This window comes from Xiphias gladius, chromosome 18 (genome assembly GCF_016859285.1).
Source record: "Xiphias gladius isolate SHS-SW01 ecotype Sanya breed wild chromosome 18, ASM1685928v1, whole genome shotgun sequence".
Taxonomy (NCBI): Eukaryota; Metazoa; Chordata; class Actinopteri; order Istiophoriformes; family Xiphiidae; genus Xiphias; species Xiphias gladius.
Window position 1 is genome coordinate 21233524 of NC_053417.1, and position 20472 is coordinate 21253995.

Genomic DNA, 20472 nt, shown 5'->3' on the forward strand with positions numbered 1-20472 from the left:
GGGCCCCCGTTGACCCCCACTATACATGGCCGTTTTACAGTTTCATTATCACCACGCGTAGCCAGAGGAAACTTGTGGGACTTTCCCCGTAGATATTTCCATTTCATTCCGACAATACTGGAATTCACAATTCAAGAATTCACAGATAGATTGATTTGTTTTTTTTTGTTTTTTTTTTTAAATATATAAAAAGATCAGCGACGGCATAGCTATGAAGGAGACGAGGTAACTACACTGACGGCACAGAGTCGTCACTCATGACAGCAACACACCTTTATAAACTGGATCTGAAATGTACTTCGTCCACACTGGAGGGGCCGTCCCGAATCCGATCCGGAGCTTCCGACAGAATATAGGAGACCACCTGGAAAACTTGCGTTGCCCCGCAATGGTGTGACCGGGACCAGGAGAGCGGGGTGTCGTGGAATGATAACAATAACTATAATAACACCCTAAGCACCCCTACACCTCGGGGCTCTGGCTTTGGGGATTTCTCAGTAGTCGCGTCTGCGTCCTTGTTGCTCGCCTACTAATGAGAACGAGCTGCCTCTTTGCTCCATTCACTCGGGCTCACCTGCGCTTTGTGTCGGCCGACTGCTTTTGCTTCTTCTTCTTTTTTTTCTTTTTCTTTCCCTGAATCACTGAACACATCTGCGACGTGGGCCGGTGCTTCAGAGGTTTGGAGGAAGGCTGCCTCTGTGCCACCTTCTTCATTAGCCCCCCACCCGTTGCTTCAGCACCTGGGCAGACCGCCCGAGTAGTCCAGTCTTCCTGTCCACTCCCCGAGCTGCCACTCCAGCGCCGAGTCTCCCCTTCCAAGCAGATAGTACAGCCTCTCCAGTGCCATTGCCGCCGTGGCGATACACCCCCCCCCCTTTCTTGCCGTTACCATTTTATGCAACAGGTTCGGTTGTTCACTTTTGACCTGCATCAACAGACTGACACTCCGGTTTGTGATACTCCTCACTGATAATGTTGACAACCCTGCCACTTCGCGCTTGCTCTGATCCATACACACAGATCTGTCATTTGTCCTGGGTTGAGCACCCCCTCGACTCTGTCAAGTCCTCTGGCTCCCGGATTCAAGTCCCCGCCACGATTCTGGCTCATCGATGGCCCTCTTGATGGGGGGGTGGGGGGGTGGTCCTGTCGGTTGTCCAACCTACACTCCCTCTCTCCCTCCTCCACTTGCAGGCTCTTTACCCTATTCTTCGTGCGTATTGTGTAACGCTGGAATCACGCTAATGCTGGGCAAAAAATAAAACACACAAATATCTTCTACCGTTACTTTTGCAACTTTGACGCGTAAATCGAGTTTACGCCGACGCGTGCTGCCTCCAGGAAACAGCCATATGCTCGCGCTCTTGAGTCCGACGTGACAACAGCTTTCGCACTCTTGGCTTTCACGTGTCCCCAAACTGACCTGCCAGCCCCGTAAGTGGACGCGTTTGCAGCCTTAAATGTAGTTACCCGGTAGCGTGTGACAGAGAGTTTGACTTGAGGCGGTGCAGGTGACGACGACCTGGGTCGCGTTTTGAACGTGGCTGTGCGCGCGCGCTGCGGAGGCCACTCGGTACCACGCACCCGCACACATCAGTGTAATCTACGGAACTCACGGCGACTCGACGCCAGCTCCCGTACCGACCCGCTGCCCTCGACGCGTCGAAGAGTGCCGAATAGGAGACCGCCTCGGGATCTTGGGAGCTCGCCACTAGACCCTGTGCTTGCGACCCCGTGGATCCTGTTCCTGCTGCCCGAGGAGTTTGGGGGTCTTGCTGCCACGGTTTGGTTTGTACGCGCACGATTTTTAGACCTTGTGGGTGTTATAGCGAGACCTGGCTAGTGTGAGCTTAAATATTTTTAGTATTCAAACCTGTTTTTTCCAGGTTTTCTTATTTCTTCCTCCGTCATTATATAACACGAAGTACATAAGAGTTGGTGGACTTTTGTTTGTTTACAGTAATAATATACATTCACAGCATCAACGCAGTTATCACAGTGAGTTAAGTAAAACCCCTTTTACTGCTTAATATTTTGGGAGGATAGAGATTCGCGGCGTTTAATTTCCACTCGATGCCGGCACACAGTAAGTGCACAACACCCGGTGCTCAACGTGCTCGATATAACCCGAGATATTTAGAGGTTCAGACCCCGGTGTATCCCGCATCTCGACAGCGAACGATGGGCCGTGGGGGGCGTCCGAAGCGAGTTGATCGGTTGATTCAGCCCCTTCGCAGGGGGCAGGTTCGACACGAAGGTCAAAGAGAGAAAAACATGAATGCACTGAGTGTAAGTATAAAATAAACAGCCGGCCACGCCGCCGCGTTTGCCCTCGATGCCGCCCGGAGAAGCGCAAGTCCAGCTGAATTTCCCAGAGTCGCCCAGGACAAACTTGTCCACTAGATGCCCTCCGCGAGTTTTTTTCCGCCTCTGCCGGTCTCGGGGGGGCGGGGGGCGTCGCTTTCGTTTTCCGCCACCTGCTCGCCCACCCGTCGTTCATTTATCCATTAGCTCCGTTGTGATTATGATGGGCAATTTTCCAACTCCACTCACCAGATTACCGGATGTCTGTTTTGTGTCACCGCCATAAGGGATGACAGCCTTGGTCTGTCGGCCAATGGTGTCATCCCAACAGGCGTCCGTGGAGGAGTGTAACAGGGCTCCATTTTGGGTCCACTGCTTATTTCAGGTCTGATTGTGAGTAGATTCGTTTCTGCGTTTTCCGAAACAATTGTCCTTCATTCCTCTGACACGCTATTCAGACGCAGAGGTCCAAATACTGTTGTGAAAACGTAAACCATGACTGTTGCACTTTATCCTTTATCCTTTAACCTTTATTCTGTAGATGCACAGTATGTGCAGCACATGCTTAACAATAAAAAGAACTGCAATAACACTGACCCCTTGCCCAATCAGACCCAGATGTTTGCTCACGTCGTGTTCACTTTTGACACAATACTATTTCGTGAGGCTCTGCAGTTTTACTCAAGCTAACAGTACATGGAATCTTCCTGTTACATAAACAGGCCTAATAAAGTATTTAAACACATTTTGTAAAAAAATAAAGGCTCTTACAACAAAAATTTAACAAATTAATTCAACTTTACTGGTATACCCTTTTCTTTAAGTGTTGTAGTGAACGTTTTCCAATTATAGCACTTAATAGACAATGAAACTATTACGAGAGCCATATCAATTAATCAATCGATGAAACTTTCACAGGTTAGTGCATTTCAAAGAGTTTCACAGACTGACAAGCTGATAATAAGATAAATGATTAGAAACAACAATAAAACAATTTGAGACTAAGACACACAAGACACAGAAATGTTAAATAATAAAACCGATAAAATGGATTTAAAAAAAAAAAAAAGATGATTTTGGGCTTTACATAGTTTGAGTCATCATCTTGTCCACTGTAACCTGTTCATTTCTGTTAGTTAAGCGATTACAGCTTTTGACAGGGCCCTTATCACCTGTCACCTTGTGAACACAGCTCTATCGCGTCTTATTTAGTTTACACACTGGCAATTTGCCGGTACTGATGGTCTTATCATTGCTGTATTTGGGACTGACATTATTTAAAATTTTTAAACTAAATTGGAAAACATGGGAGACAATTCACGAAAGTAAGCTACACTGAATTCCTGATGGCACAATCAAAAAGGACATCTTGGGTTTGTCCCTAATACTTTACCAACACACAGCTTAGTCAGTGATGTAGTTTACAGTATGTACAGATAGGGGCCATTTTTACAGTTTCAGTTTGATTTACTCACTAAAATCTCTATTGTGAGCTTACAGCAACAAGCTTTATGAGCAGTAGCAAGTGATTTGCTTTGTCCCTGGAGCCTGTGCTCTGTACTGCAAAAAATACTGTTACATCCTCCCACATTCTTTTAGGTTAATTATTAAAAGGTTTTTCAAGTCTTTTTTTTTTTTTGAATATTCTGAGAAGATGCTATTGAACATCAGTTAAAAAACAGCGCAGTAAAGAACGTTGCCGGACGTGGGTGGATTGGCCAAAAAGTGTACTCAAGTAAAAGTATTGTTACTTCATAAAAACAAGAACTATGAAAATGAATACGTGAGGAGAGTACTACTGTATCTACTGGACAAAACAGTTCCAGTAGTGTGTAAATTCACGAGTTAAAGAAAGAAAGACAAAGAAAGATAGAAAGAAAGAAAATAAGAAAGCAAGAAAATGTAGAGAAGTAAACACACACACCTGTATTTATAGCCAATCTGTGATGAAATTTCACATCCTAATTTTCTAATTAGATAGTTGGTTATATATTCTCCAGGACAAAATTCCTAATCTTCATCTCCTACGTGAGATTTAAAAAATTCCATATTAGTTTTAGGCCACATCTTCATCATAACTAATGTATAAATAAATCCACTGCAACAAACGTATGTAAATGTAACAGTGTGGAAGTACTGATTTTTCTCCCAGAATGTAATCGAGTAAGAGTAAGAAGTGTGCTGCGTTAAAACTACTCCCACAAGTACACGTAGGTGAGTAAATGTAACTCATTACTACTCACCTCTGGACCGTGCTCTTTGTGGTAAAGTTGCAACTACAATATGTATCTATCGTAACAGAGTAAGTGTCCCGATAATACAGAAAACTACATGAATAAAAGTTAGACTATCATTGTTTTGTATTTTGTGTATTGTGTGTTCTCTCCACTTTTGAATCCAACCCTACAGCCTTGTACACAGGAATTGGCTAAATTAAGCCACTGAGCCCAATTATGATTGATACCAAAAAACATTTACCACTAGCTGATCACTGCTTATACATATTGTAAAAAAAAAAAAAAAAAACAAAACAAAAAACCAAAGGTTTAGGTTGGCCTCACCTTCCTCGCCATCACTGTTTTTACCCTCTGGGACTCCAGCTGACCGGCCGGGCTCGCTGCAGACACCGCTTCGCCTCTAGAGGGAGTGCCGAGTTAGTACAATGGGACACGGGAGAGCGGTGGTGTGAGCGGCGGCGCGCCTGGGCCGAGGAGAGCTGCGTCAAACCAGCCAAAGTCAGACAGCACAACGCCGGAACTGCGTTGAGTTCCATTTCAAAGTAAAGGCTTAAAAAAAGTCTAGGGAATCTGGGGGGTAACAGAACCGCAGCCAGTGCAACAGATTACATTTAATGCAGTTGTTTGATTTGAAACGAGTCAAGTCGGTTTATTATTTATGAAGCATTTGTGTCAAGGGGCTTTACAATCCGCGCACCGTTTATCCTTAGAGCCATGAATTGGATGAGGAAAAAGCCAGCCAAGGAACAGCTTTAATGAGGGGACAAATGGAAGAAACCTCGGGAAGAGAGACAGCAACAGTCCGTCCCTCCTCCAGGGTGGACAGAGGTGCAGTAGATGTCGTTCGAACAGAATAGAGCAGCAGAGTCGATTTGCAAAATATTAAAAGTATAAAGATTTTTTGTCCATGAAGAGTTTATCTGAGTGCCTAGTTTAGTCTTGTTGTTATATTTGACTTAGTGATGAAGAAAAAATAAGAGAGAATAGTTTTAAAAAATTTCTGAAAACAAAATGATCCTTCTGTAGGAACCAGTCACTGTTGAAACACATCAATACTCACAATAGTTATAGTAAAATAAGACATTATTCAATGAATAATCATATGAGTAAATGCAGACAGATATACATTATAACCAAACTCAAACTAAACTCATTATTATTAAATGTTACTTCATCCAGTTTATTGTTTCGACACTAACGGGAGTTTATTGCAGGTCATTATTGTTTCATTCCAGCATTTCAAAATGTCTGTTTCCCAAAGTGTGTTTTGGCCGTGTAAGCATGAAACAACTGCCTCAGCCCTGTTTGTTTGAGAATTAAAATTAAAAACAGACTCTAGAAATTATTTATGATTCATTAACTCAGAAACTGAAACTGGACTGGACTGGCTCAGTGATGTAAATCAGATTTGTCTTTCAATACACTTTCACCCCAGGCCTACCACTCCACTTTTCCCGGCATTGCTAATGATCTTATCTTATTGTTATATATATATATATATATATGATATAATATACTGTGTAATAGTCTAATATAACTTTCACGGTGGCCATTTGACCTTTAACATTTTAAGTACATTTTACTTATAATGCTTGTTTACTGTAGGGTTACTCGAGGAACATTTTCAACACAGGACTTTTACTTGCAGTAGAGTATTTTCACAGTATTAGTACTTTTACTCAAGTCAAGGATTTGAATACTGGCTTTCGCCATAGACTTAGCTGATTTTTTCCTCAAACCCCTCCTTCGAGTGATATTTGAAATGCACGATTTCACTTGTAGTCGTGTGTTTTTTCCATTGTAGCGTCGCTACTTTTGCCAATCCGAACACGTCCCACCGACCACTGCTGGTCGCACGGGTTTTAATTTGAAAACAGTAACCGGAAGCGTAGTGTTCGGCTTCCCCCCCGCGTCTTGACAGCGGTGCTCGGAGCCGAGAGGGTCAGGGGGAGGAGAGGCAAGGGAGTGGAGCGAGAAGACGACAGGAGGAGATCCAGCGCAGGGTGACCAATTTAACCACCGGACCATCCTCGGACAGCCAGGCTACAAATGGTCCTCCACCCAGGCCGCTCCGACCGGCGAGCACAGCGAATGGGACCGTCTGCCGCGGTGCTGTCGGGGAACAGAAACAGAGGATGATCGCGGTGAGTCCGTCTTTCCCACTGTAACCGCTGCTGTAACGCGCCGCAGGCCGACATATAATATGTGCTCCCCTGTCACACAAACGTCTCAAACGCTGTTGCATGGACCGGCCTCTGCCGCTCGTCTGTCAATACTCCATTTCTGCCGGACTGAATGACATAGCCGGCGACAGTTGCTGTGAGGCCTGCGCTTCACACTGGTTGGTGGTGGTGGTGGCAAAGGATACACGGTCAGTAAATGTTTTCCACCAGCAACAACGTATCTGTGTGAGGGGGTAAGAGAGAGAAGAAAAAAAAAAAAGAAGAAGAAGAAGGGGGGATGAGCTGCATCACAGTGCGTTTATGTTTCTTATAACAGCTGACAGTCCTGAAGGGTGTGAATACAGGCTACATTCAGAGGCTTGCAGGTCGCATCTGATGCTCATAATGATTCACATCAGCCGCAGATATACATACATATATATACACATACATATACATATATATATGTATGCATATTTTCTATTTGATAGCACAACTTTAAAGTTGAACACCCCCCCCCCCCCCATTTATACACTACTTAGCCTGCCGTTGCATGCACACATGGGGGGCTATAAACGATGGGATTTAGAGTATTATTCACCTACAGTCCTCCATCCACAGACTGATGCTGAGGAATGTGCAGCAGCAGTAACATATTTATGTCTGTTTATTTACCCATGTTTGTCAGCACACTAATCCTGCGCGCTATTGCTCTGCTGCAAACCGAAGTACATCTGCCTATACATACATACATATGTATAGGCATATATATTTATATCTATATCTATATCTATATAGATATAGATATTTGTAAAAATCTCTGACAGAGGCGTGTTTGTGTCTCAACTTGAGCTACCGGACGAATGGTTTTATGGTCCCAGCTATGGTTGTCACATAGGCCATGGTGTTATGTAACAGGAAGCCTACGCTGTTTGAATGCGGGCCCTCACACACGGCCTGCCTGTGCATGGCATTTATACACTGGATCTGAAACATATCATCCGTGCACGATCAAAACAGGGCGGCAGAAAAAGCAAAAAAAAAAAAAAAAAAAAAAAAAAAGGAAAAAGCCCGTTCAACGCAGGCATTTCTTTGATTTTCCCTAATTGCTTGATCTATTTTCGCATCTGTATCATCTGGATGACAAGTGAGCCACAGGGAGAGAGAGAGGGAGAGAGAGGGAGAAAGCCTCGGACATGTCTGACTGGAGCAAGCCCACAAGGAATGACTTTATGCTCGCCGTACGTGGCTGTAGCGCCAGTGTAGCGGCTGTCCGGTTGAGCACGCAAAGAGCGTGCAAGGCAAGCACCAAGCAAACACGCACCGAAGCGACTGGAGAGCAACCGCGACGTTTGCGAATGGGTACGAGCTGGTCGACCTTGTGCAGGGGAGTGAGAGACGCAGCCGGGTAGGTGGAGGGGGGGGGCTGGAGTGGAGGAGAGGGGAGTTGTGTGACAGAGAGGGGGGGGGGGGGGGGGTTCTCCTTGAATCTTGTCGATCCGCTGCCAGCTGGGAGGAGGAGGGATACGGCTTGGACGGATACGTGCCAGAGAAGCCGCATGCATATGCAGGCAAAATATAGCGAGGAAATGCTATTTTTGCTTCAACAACTCAGCATGACTCTCCGATGAAAGTGCCGGTAAAGGAGGCGGCGGCGGCGGCGGTGGCGCTGCTGCATCCGCTTCTGCCGCTGCCGCGTTGCGTTTGCGTGGCTCGCTGCACTTTGTGGAGCTCAGGGCGTCTGGAGATCAGCTGGTCGCAGTTGCTGAGGCATATGTGGACGTTTTATAATTCAATCAGGACGAAAATGAACTGCACTTACAATGAATGATTACTCTACCATACTCTTATTACGTTTGCTATTATAAAAGTGCTGCAGGGATGTTATTGATGTCACATCAAAAATAAATACTCTAAAATGTGACCCGGTCAGCATAAACCCACAACTGAATATCAGAGAAAGGCCCACTTTAAGTCCCTAGAGACCATTAGAGGAATATTTTAGATAGTTTATGCCCGGACGATAGTCATAACTACAGTGTAATACAGATGCATCTGTCTGACGTTTTGTCTGCCGATACTCAAAACCAGAACCGACACCAGTGGTCTCTTTCCTCAAAATTTAAAAAAATCGGTATACCTCTCTACTTGGGCCGCATTGGGATCATCCTCTTGTAAGGTAACACGAAGGCACTAAAATAACAGCATGAATGCAAATAGCAGCAGCAAACACACAGAATTTAATAATGGCATTCTGGCCCATACCAAATTTGCCTGATAAGGGCAGCATCGGTCCCCGATGCGGAGCGGTGCATCCCCACTCCTGACTGAATCAATGATTGTCACACACCCAAATTTGCCCAGCCCACATGGGGCTTCGAGACACCGCTTGCATTACAGGCATACGGCAAGAGATAACAAGCAGAACACGACCATTCTGTATTTGGCAAAGCATCGCAAATCAGATGTAAACATGCGACACGAAACGGAGCTAAGGCCTTGTATTTAAACAGTCTGCATTATCTGCCACGCCAAACAGACAGGGGAAGTCCGGCAGACATTGTTTAGGACAGGCTGAACTCCAAAATGATGATAAAATGGACAGAAGGATATAAAATTGATGTCATTCACAGATGATACTTGCTGTCATATCCTTACTCGTGAATTTCATCGAGCAAAATCAGACACACGTGTGTCCGTGATATGTACGGGATATAATGCTACAAGGGAAATATCGGCAGTTTGATTTTCTTAGTAATTTCTAAACAATTTTTGGTTTAATCTAATACTGCAAAGGCCACAGATCCTGTCATGCTGTATATACCATTACTGTCTTGATATTTGTCTTGACAGTATCCTGTTGTCCAGCGACATTTATCTGTATTTATTGCTTGTCTTCTATCATTGCTCTTGATAATAAACAGAGCTCCTTCTTTATCTTCAGCCCAAATGACTCCAAAATGCTGTTGTGTGTTTACACCAGAGGCAATGTTTTTGCATGGGGGTCAAATTGAGCAAGCTCTGGTTCACCTTAAAAAACCCAGACCTTTCCAGCTATTTTGGGTCCTATCCGCCCCTTCCTCCCTTCGCCCCCTTAGATTTTGGAAGTAACTTGTTCTTCTCCTCTGACTCCGTCTCAGTATTTATACATGAGAAGAAATCTCAAGTGTGACTGGTTATCCAGGAAATGAGATTCATGTGCATTTAGCAGAAAATTTTATGCATTTTATTTCCTGTCAGATTTGGGATAAAAGAGCCCTTTGCTCACAAGTTATTGGAAGAACTAAATGTGAGACAGGCCTGTTCATTTATATGAGTATTAGCATCAGCAACAGACAACACAAGACATCCACATTTTTATCATGTTATGATGTGTCTCATCTGATCTAAATTTGCGCAATTTATTGCCACGACACCATCACAGATCTATTTGTGCATCGGCTTTTCCTGTTTTTCACTCTACAATCTACTGTGTGTGTTTGGTTTTTCCTCTAGACCCAGCAGAAACCGTGGAGATAGGCCTGGCTGCAGAGACTGGTCCTTTCAATAACCCTGGTCTCTGATCACTAGCTCTGGCACAAACATCTGGAGCTCGGTGAAGTGTCTAGTGCACCTTTTGACCCCATCTGGTCACTCCCACCCTGCAGCCCTGCGGTGCGGCCTCTGCAAACCCCTCCTCACTTCTTCAAAACTTCGTCCACAGGGATAAATGAGTGAACCGGCTGCAAGGGAAAGGGCTGGGACATGTACCAGAACCCCAACAGGTAAATGAACAACTCTCACAGGTGGATAGAGAAGGAAATGGTGTTCAGTCGTCCCACATGATATCAGAGCTGTAGCTGTTATCGTTCTTTGGCCTGCTCCTGTACTGAATGTTCCTCTGTCTGCTCACACAGAATGTCCTGGTTCAGTGGTTTCCTAGTTGCCAGAGTGGACGACCGCAAGACTGCGTGGGGGGAGCGCAATGGCAAGAAGTCCAAACGGAAGGGAGGCTCATCTCTCTGCAACCCGCGTTACATGAGCTGTCTGCGGGACCCAGATGCTATGGAGCCCCCCTCCGGAGCCCCCCTCCATCAGCACCACCGCGGAGGGGTGGCGGGGGCCGTGGGAGGCGGGGGCAACTTCGGCGTCCGTTGCGGATGGCAGGAGGACCACTACGGCAAAAGGGGAGGGGCTCCTGGGGAAGGGGTGGGGCTGAAATCGGTCGACTTGGGCTTTGAGGACGGGGAGCTGAAAGGGAGGAAAGGGGGATGTAACGGAGGAAGCGGGGACATGGGCGATGAGGGTCCCAATGGCGCAGCAGGGGTGGTGACGGCTGCGGACTGCTGGCTCAGGGTGGTGCGGGTGTTCCAGTCGAAAAAGTTTCAGTCCCGCAAACTGGAGCGCCTATACCAGCGTTACTTCTTTAGGTTGAACCAGAGCTCCCTGACCATGCTCATGGGGGTACTTGTGATCGTGTGCGGCATCATGCTGACCTTCCACTGTGTCCACGCCGCCCCTCACGTGGCCTATTCGTCTGCACTGTCGGTGGCGATGGCACTCTTCATGGCTCTTATGGTAGTTTGCAACCGCAATGGCTTCCACCAGGACTACATGTGGATGGTCAGTTACCTGGTGATCGGAGTCTTGCTGTCGGTGCAGGTGTTGGGGGTGCTCATGGTGGCGCCCAGGAGCGCCTCAGAAGGGATCTGGTGGTCCGTGTTCTTCATCTACATCATCTACACTCTGCTGCCCGTGAGGATGAGAGCGGCGGTGCTGAGCGGAGCCGTGCTGTCTATCATACATGTGGTCACCACCTGGCAGATCAACCAGGAAGACAAGTTCCTCTGGAAACAGGTGAGAGCGGTTTGACATCTGACTGTTCTGACTCTTTGCTTGTCATAGTTGACCTGAGCTGACACTGATGGCAAACAGGGCAGAAACTATTCCGGCCCTTCGACTCTTTTTTTCCTCTTTCTGTTTCTATTTTTCAGACGGTACATGGGCATTTTCTCCTGAGATTTTTTTAATGATTGATTAAGTTCATTAATGAATTTCAGTAAAATTCTGATAGTGTTGTATATTTCCTCAGACCCTTTGGTGGGCCCATCAGCCCAAATGTGCGCTGTGCAGCCAAGCATTGTTCAAGTCCAAATAACTTTATTTAAAGGATCTGGAGTCGTGAGGTCTGGAGCAGATAGTTACATTTGGAGTTTTTTGATGGAGATGAAGCGTGTCTTCATCAGGGTAAGCAGATGCAGTGACAGTGACAGTAGAGATTTTGCTGTGTCCAGCTAATAGCTGTGTTTCATACAAAGGACAGGTTGTGGGCTGGGTTACTGCAATTTTGCCATAACATATCCGAATATATAGCATAGAGAACGTAATGGAGAATAAGTTCATCTTTCCGTTCAGTCCGTGACACTCAGTCGTAATCCATGTATGAACTTAATTTCAAAACTGGATTTATAGACTTTTGGCCACTTTGATGGCAGTAAACACAGCACTGACACATTTACACCTTATAAATAGATATGGTGAACATTTTAGCAAACAGTTGCCTATTTACAGGTCCTGGAGCAACGTTATCATGTTTATGGTCACCAGATATCTTGCTCTTTATCCGCTAAATGTTCCACTGTGTTCACCAGCTTGTTGCTACCTCTCAGATGCTGGTAGCATACAGTCTTCTCTTTTTAGAGGTGAAAACCGCTGCCTCCTGCTGCCTGAAATGGGGTCCAAAACCAAAAGAATGAGCTGAACAATGCTAAGTGGTGATAAATCGCCGTGGGTTTGTAACTAGAAAGAGACATCTTTCACGTAAATGCAGTAAATGAACGTATGTGCCCCAATAAATATTTAGCTTTAATTCCTGCCAAAAAAGTTCCCAAGTTTTCTAAGATACCAAATATGTAACGAAAGAAATTATACACAGGATACGTTTTTAACTTAATGTAATTGGTCGTCTATAAACAAATGGCTCCCTGAATATAAGTGTTGAACTCAAGTGTGATGTACTTTCCAAACAAACTGACACAAAACATGGTTTATTGTATTATTGGCGCAGTGGGGCTAAACAACTGTAGAGCTTAAATGATTAGTCAATTAATTGATTAGTCCATGGGCAGAATTTAATCGGCAATGACTTTGATGCTCAGTTAATCGTTTAAGTCTTCTTTCAAGCGAAAATACCAAACACTTTCTAGTTTAAGCTTCTGAGTTGTCAGAGTTTTCTGCTTGGTCGTCCAAAAAAAGACATTTGAAGACATTATATTGGGCTTTAGCTACATGTACCAAGCATTTTTCACCATTTTCTGACATTTAATAGACCAAATGATGAATTGACTAATTGTGACAAACGATAAATAAAAGTAGTGGTTAGTTGCGGGCCTACAAAAAAAAGTTTCATCAAAATCTGAAGCTGCTTTAAGCGGAAAATAGGAAACGCTGAGGTTACAGTTGTCTCTAAGTAATTAAATACATCGGGAAGCTGAAAAATGGTGAAACATGATGATAAGTTATCACTGTAATTTGGTTTAACTTGACACATCGTTACGTCCCTTCATGTCTGGCTGCATTTAAAACGTCCAGTTAGGCATGATATTTATGATGGGGTGATATCTTGTGAACTGGCAACACAGCGGATGCAGTGTATACTCTCTCAATGCTCTACTGTGTTTTGTCACCATGTTGCATCTGCGTAACCACATGTACTTTGAAGCTTATGGGTCTCGCTGTACAGTGTGTTGTTGTTTGTGCGTCATGCCAAGGACCAAGGGGCTCGCTGAAGGTCAGTGGGCTGCATGAACCGCCCAGGCTGGACGACTGTGTGTGTGTGTGTGTGTGTGTGTGTGTGTGTGTGTGCTGTTGTGTGACAGTGGGAGAATACCATGATATAAAGCAGTATCACTCAGGTCTCTGTGCTCTCACACAAGGGACGCTTTGTACTTTTCTCCAAGGGGGGGGTGACAGGGGTGAGGCCGGGCGGGGAAGAGGGGGGGGGCACAGTATGGTGGCTGCTTGCCTTCTGTACTGCCATAGCTGTTTTACAACTGTCAGTCTCCTTGGGGAAAACTTATGATGGGAAGACCAGTACATGAAAACAATAGGGGGATTTGGACTTAATGTTGAATCGCTGATTGTCACTGTCAAGTCTCTGCCATTGCCATAAGCATTCAGCGAGACATCCGTTCACGTGCTGGCTGGATCTCTTATAACGCCGCGATTGTTGAATTACTGCAGCACAGGACTAGCTTAGAGATTCATGGGAACTCAGTAACATCATGCAGGATATACCAGAGTACAATCCATCACAGGCTCCAACATTGTTTGCCGTCGTTATGTGAATGAATGTCATGAGATAGCTGCAGCCCGGCAATGCTGTTTATTCCTAAGGTCGTCTGTGTGCTATGGGACACAGTAATACAGCGTCATCGATCACCGCTTCACACTTGTGTACAAGTATTTCCTCTTTCTCCAATTACTCATTAACCTTACCGGGTGTGTGTTGATGGGTAAAGATAATGATAAAGTTGTGCGTGAGGAATGCTGTAAATGCAGATCCTCTTTTCTGTTTATCTTTTCATTGTGGTTTGCTGGCACTGCAGTGAGGGAATCTGTGCAGCTGAGTTGAGTCGAGAGGTTACCGTTGACTGGGACAGTAACTAGATTCCTGGATGTCGGATTTCACCTGGGCCTCTCTTCTTTATCATGAGTGCAAGTGTATTGATTCCTGAAAAAAAGTATGAGAAGCTGATTAATCTCCATCACCACAGAGAAAATGATGTTTGTGTTCAAGGCTGCGACTGACAGTTATTTTCCTGATCAACCGATTCATCGTTTCGTCAATAAAATGCCCAAGGTGACTGCTTCATATGTCTTGTTTCGTCCAACCAGCAGTCCAAAACCCAAAGATAGTCAGTTTAATCTAATGTATGACAAAGAAAAGCATAAAATCCTCACATTTTAGAAGCTAGAACTACCAAATTAGTCATCAAACTTGTCATTTTTGCTTAAAAAACGATTATTCGATTATCAGAATAATTGCCGTTTAATTTTCTGTTGATCGACTATTCGATTAATCAGCTAATCGTTGCAGCTCTATCTGTGTTATTTTTATATCAGACTGTTGTTTTATGAGCTGCTCATAAGTGGATTGTTGAGTTGAACCAGTGAGCAGCCTTGTCCCAAAAATATTTTTTATTTTCCTTTTCATTTCATATACAGTAAGAGTATAAATGACCTAGATATGAGGATCACACACAAAAGACATGGACAGTGCCTCAAGCTGTTCAGCTTCTTTAACCGACTTACCTGCCTCAGAAACACGGGGAAAAGGGTCAGGGGTCAGTGTCAGTGTTACTACACCTGGGTCGGCAGCACTGTGACAGCCTCCAAACCACTGGAGAGCAGCATTAAAGATTGTTTAAAGGCTCTGAAACTAGTTTTCTCAATTAATTTCTTTCTTTGAACACAGTTTTCTTTTCAGAGTTACAAACGTCTGGTCCTTTCACATGAGAGATTTTCTGTATTTGGGGTTTTGTCTGAGCTTTTCACCGGTCACAGTGTTTGCTTATGCAGCCAGGCCACTGTCACCACACCCTCACAGTCCTGATGAAGCAGATTCACTTCTTTGGTTTGGTTTTTTTTTTGTTTTTTTGTTAAACATTTAATATTCTAAGAATTCGGGGACTGCTGTGACAGATCTTTTGAAGAAATGTTAATGTCACCAAAACATAGACAGTCTCCTGGTGTACGTTTTAAAATCGAACAGACCTGAAAAATACTTGGGAGCTGTGTTCGATGACAGAGGGAGGTTTGGTGAAAATACAGATGTGATTGTGAAAAAGGCTCAGCAGCGTCTGCACTGCCTCCGTACACTGAACTCCTTTGGACCAGATCAAAAAATAAAACATTTTATTCCTATTTTTATCAAAAGTATAACTTTTTCATCTATTTGCTGGTTTACGTCACCCCTTGTCAAAAGGACGGTAACTGATTGCTGGGTGTTGTTAACCTCAGCTCAAAAATAACTTGTTAAACACAGACATCCCTGACACAGCTTGAAACTGAACAAGTCCTCCGAAAGACATACAGCATTATCCCCACGCATACGTTACGGTAATGTAATCAGAATGTGTTTTAGATCACCTTCATTTAAAACAAACAGAGTCAAAGTTTGCTTTTATTCCAGAAGCCATTAGACCTGTGAACTGCCACAGTACAAGAAATGCCATGAATGAAGTCAGTCAGCCTTCAGTATCGACCCATAAATGCACTTACAATTTTGACTTCTGCTTTTTAAAAATATAATATATAGTGTAGTCATTGCCGGCCAGCTACGGACTGGCCACTGTTATAAATCCTTGTGTGGTTCCACTCTGCCCCTTGAGGGAAGTATTTTGAATCGATCGAATCAATTATTTACAAACTTAAATTTTGATTGTTGCTTATGTAGTCGTAAACATTTTGTCTTGCAGAGAGATAGTTCATGTTTATAACCAAGGTTTCAGGGGCTCTAAAGATGAACGTCCTTCGCATTATCTATGTGTTTTTGGTGACCAGTGAGGTTCTAGTTGTTGTGTAACATAGCATTCGGTTTATATAGTGTGTAGTTACTTTCTAATAAAATCTGTTAAATTCGGTTCAAAATATGACAAACCACACACACACACTCATCACCCATAGAATAGCCGCCTTCATTTTTTTCTATTCAAGTTTTTTATTAAGCTTTTCAAGAGATAACAAACATAGTGCAACACAGGACAACATGTTACACTAAGTCAGTGGAGAATAGTTAACAAAGCAAACAGGACAAAACAAATTAGGGCACATATAGTAGCTAATCCCAGTAAAGTAAGTGAAAAAATTAAATAAGGCAATGTTATGTTATTTTATGTTTCTTTCTTTAAATACATGCAAAAGTGAGAGCGAACTTCATAAAACCTCCTTTGGTAATTATTGGTCCTCGCGATCAAAGATTCCAAAGAGGCAACATCCGTCATTCGTTTTAAAAACTGGCTTTGTTTGACGCTTCCTGACCCTGTCTCTGTCTCCCGGTAAGCACAGCAGAGAGCAAGAACAGTCACACATTAAGTGAGGAAACGTGCCTGCTTCCTTTCGACACCTCCGACAGTAATTGTCATCCACGACTCTCGGTTTTCTGAAGTTTAACCGGTGTATAAACATGCATGTGTATAATTTTGTAGTGTGTACATTTGCCCGCTGCACCCAGCGTCAGCCATACGTCCTCCTGTGTGTTTGAATTAAGCTCTCCCTGTTACCATACAGAGTTTTTTGCCATAATTTTATGAAACATAGGATGATATTTTATTCTCCTAACCCCCAAACTCTTTATGCGGCTTTTAATTCATTCTTGTCTCTTCAGCTAAAGTAATTTTAAAGGCACAATACATAATTTAACCTACTTACAGAATACAGTATAGTCCAAAACACAAAACAAGTGTTCCAAATAAGGGACGTGCAAGACCATAATTGAAGTCTTGACAGAAGGGCTTGACAGGTCATTTGTCTTATTCGAAACACACAGACAAAAAAAAAAAGACATCCACAAAAAATATGAGATGAAAACAGAACAGTAGTAAAAATAGTGTTCACTTTAGATCATCATTTGTTGACCAAAATATACAATAATATAATCACAGAAATCTTGTTACAAAATTTTGAATGAGTTTACTGTACGCTTGTCTACGAAAATGAGCATTAGTATGAGTTTATTCTTTCCGGGATTGTCTGTTTTTATTCACCGAATCTAACATACTCTGTCATGTTCAGGCCCGCTGAGGCTCTTCCAGACATCTTGATGGTGTCTGGTTGCTATATGAGGAGTGTTTTCATGTTCAGCTCTTGAAATTTATGGCCCTTAATCCCTTCAAACCTTTCAAAACACATGCAGTCCATCTGGTTGTTTCTTATTGTTCTTGGCGTTGGTTGGCATGTGTGTTTTTACAGCTGCATACAGCAGGATCGCGAGTCTCTGTTCTTAGCTTCACACTGAGTGTTGTATTTTACAGACTCACACCTTAAACTGCACTATCTATGAGTTTGAACTGCCTTGTTATATGCTTTCAAGACAAAATACCGCCCTATCACAGTTTTACGAAGTAACAGTGCTTTTTAATGTCCTGACGTCCGGTTGCATGCGAGCTTCGCTCTGCTGTTGCTCCTCGTTTTTGTTTCGCCGTGTCTCCGATCCTCAGGCTCCTCAGCTGAAATCCATTAGCCACAGCAGCACAGCACATACACATGTGCATGTCCCACCCAGTCACCCATCACTACACACACACACGCAAACCATCTCATGCTTTGTTATGGTTGACGCCTTCTTTTATAGTCTCCGTTGAATGTTTGTCAGAATTGCTGCTGTTTCTTTTTCTGCGGGAAATAACATCACAAAGCTATTGTCCTGTCTCTTATCTGTGGGTGTCTATTTAAGTGTGAATACTGGCATGTACTGTATGTGCTTCTGTCCAGGATTAATTTAGAAAAATGCACCCAGGCACGTTTCGTACGCGTCACTTTGTCGGGCCATGCTTTATTTTGAACGCACACTGATCACTGCCAATATGTTTGTCAGTGAAATCTGAGACTTCTCAAAACTGTACATGCTTCAACCCCAGCAATATGTGCATTATGGCCCCCGACAATGGCTAGTATTGTTGTGTGGATGTTGTTGACACAAGTGCCGTGAGAGGTCAAAGACTGGTTCCTAAAAATACCCGGCCCTTGGCGTTTCTGCTAACTGTTGCGTCACATGGAACAGTCTTATCAGAGCCTGCGTCAGAGCAACAGGCAGGTCACTCTATCCCCCTTTTCTCTGCATACGCATGGGCCCTGCCTTTTCACAAACCCTGATACACACAGACACACACACACACACACACACACACACACAGGTGTAGTGGCTGCTAAAACTGTATATTCACAGACACCGAAGCGATTTCGTTACCTCTTTCTGTTCTACGTTAATGAAGCATAACCTAATGCATTTTGTGACGGATCTCTGATCTTTGACCACAGCAGAGATGGTGGGTTAAGCCCCTAAAAGCCCATTAAACAGCACGGAGGGCAGATCGGGCCTCTACGTGGACTCTGGGTCAGGGGACAGCCAATATGTTTCACTGGTCTCCTTGTCGAGCTTTTGAAGTGTTTTGTATTCATTAGATTAGATAAGGGAATAGTGTTTAAATAAGAATGTGCTGCTTATGAACATTGTAATGCGCTACTTTTATGCAAAAGCCCACTGTGGTCTTACGTCAAACTTTCCAAACGGCTGTTGACTCATTTTTTCTCATTCTTTCCAGGATGTTATGCAGAGAATGAACCTAATTTAATGAGAGCAAATCTCACATGGCATCAACTGTATCAGCAGTTTCACAGCAGCTCCTGGTGCTGGAATAATTCATAGCACTGGGTACAGAAGTTGGAAACTTAGACCCATTGTATTTGTGCAATGACAATAAAGATATTCTCTTCTATTCTATTCTCTTCTATTCTGTCCTATTCTGTAACCTTGTGTGCATCATGCCACAGGATGGGAAACTCGGATCCCAGTGGAGGAAGTGTCAGCCTGGGACGATCACCTGTGCAACGCTGCGGCTATAGAATAGGACACCCTGTATGAGGGAAGGCGGAGGCAGCGAGGCGAGAATCCGATATTCTCCCCACGCAGTCCTTCCACAGCCTCCTTGATAAATAATTTGTGTGTTTAACGCGGCAGCAGCATTTTAACGAGGATACCTGTCACATGTACAATAGTGACTCCCGACCGGGACGGGTGCTGACTGATGGGATGGAATCACACACACACACACACACACACACACACACACACACACACTGACACACACAGACTACACAAGAGTGATAAATAAACAGTACAGAACAGTATTACATTTTGACGTGATATAGATTAGTATAGCATAATATAGCATGGAATAGAAAATATAAGGTACACATGTAATGACATAGTATAAAATGATGCGGCATAGGGCTGGGCGATATGGCTAGAAATATCACAGTATGGTTTTCATATCGATCAGTACCAATCGATTTCACGATATACATTTAATACCATTAATGAGGACGGAACCACATTCAACACGTTTGTTAGACACACGACGTGTCACGGTGAGCACCGCGGAATGTAAACTTGGTTTGTTTATAGGTAAAACTCCACAGGGTGCCGTTTCATTTGAGTGTCAAGGTGTATATTCAGTCCAGGAGTGAATCCTACACGAATCACAAGATTCATCATAGTTCCAGACATTATTTATTTTAGAATAAATAATTGGATACTCCCCTCAACCAACATGGTATAACACCTCTGCTTATTAGGCTCATATAAGGCTCTGCTGTGTGGCTAGACCACATGTCAGTAGTGGTGGCAAAGTGTGTAACATCTCTAAGCTGCTTTTCCACTTTCCCCTGCGTTCTGCATAGAGCTGAGGCAGCGTTGTTTTTGATAAACGTTTCCGTCCTGTGACTTTATACCCGGAGTTAATCACTTTCATTGGCTTTTCGCCGTTCTAACTGGCATCATGTCTTTTGCTATAAAATATAAAATTGCACTCGCTGTGTCCCTGCTTCTTTTCGAGCTCTTATCATAGGGGGTAATGACTGAAAAGGCAGCCAGGATCGACTGCTGCGGGATTGTGAGCTAGCATAACCACAAAAGGCTTGTTTGTGAGTCAGTGCTAGCAGTCTGGGACCGAAGGTTTCGGCTTTCTGTATACTGGGGTGCTGGGATGGTAACGTTATCTTTTGAAATA

At 43.9% G+C, this 20472-nt stretch overlaps 1 protein-coding gene across 1 annotated transcript in view; it reads left to right on the forward strand.

The window, feature by feature from the left end:
- The first annotated feature begins 6485 nt into the window (after positions 1-6485).
- LOC120803484 (adenylate cyclase type 6-like) overlaps positions 6486-20472 on the forward strand; it is a 44788-nt gene continuing 30801 nt past the window's right edge. The window contains exons 1-3 of the mRNA XM_040151976.1: positions 6486-6685; positions 10199-10467; positions 10600-11539. Of these exons, the coding sequence (XP_040007910.1) occupies positions 10448-10467; positions 10600-11539 (960 nt within the window). The 5' untranslated portion in view covers positions 6486-6685; positions 10199-10447. The remainder of the gene's footprint in view (positions 6686-10198; positions 10468-10599; positions 11540-20472) is intronic.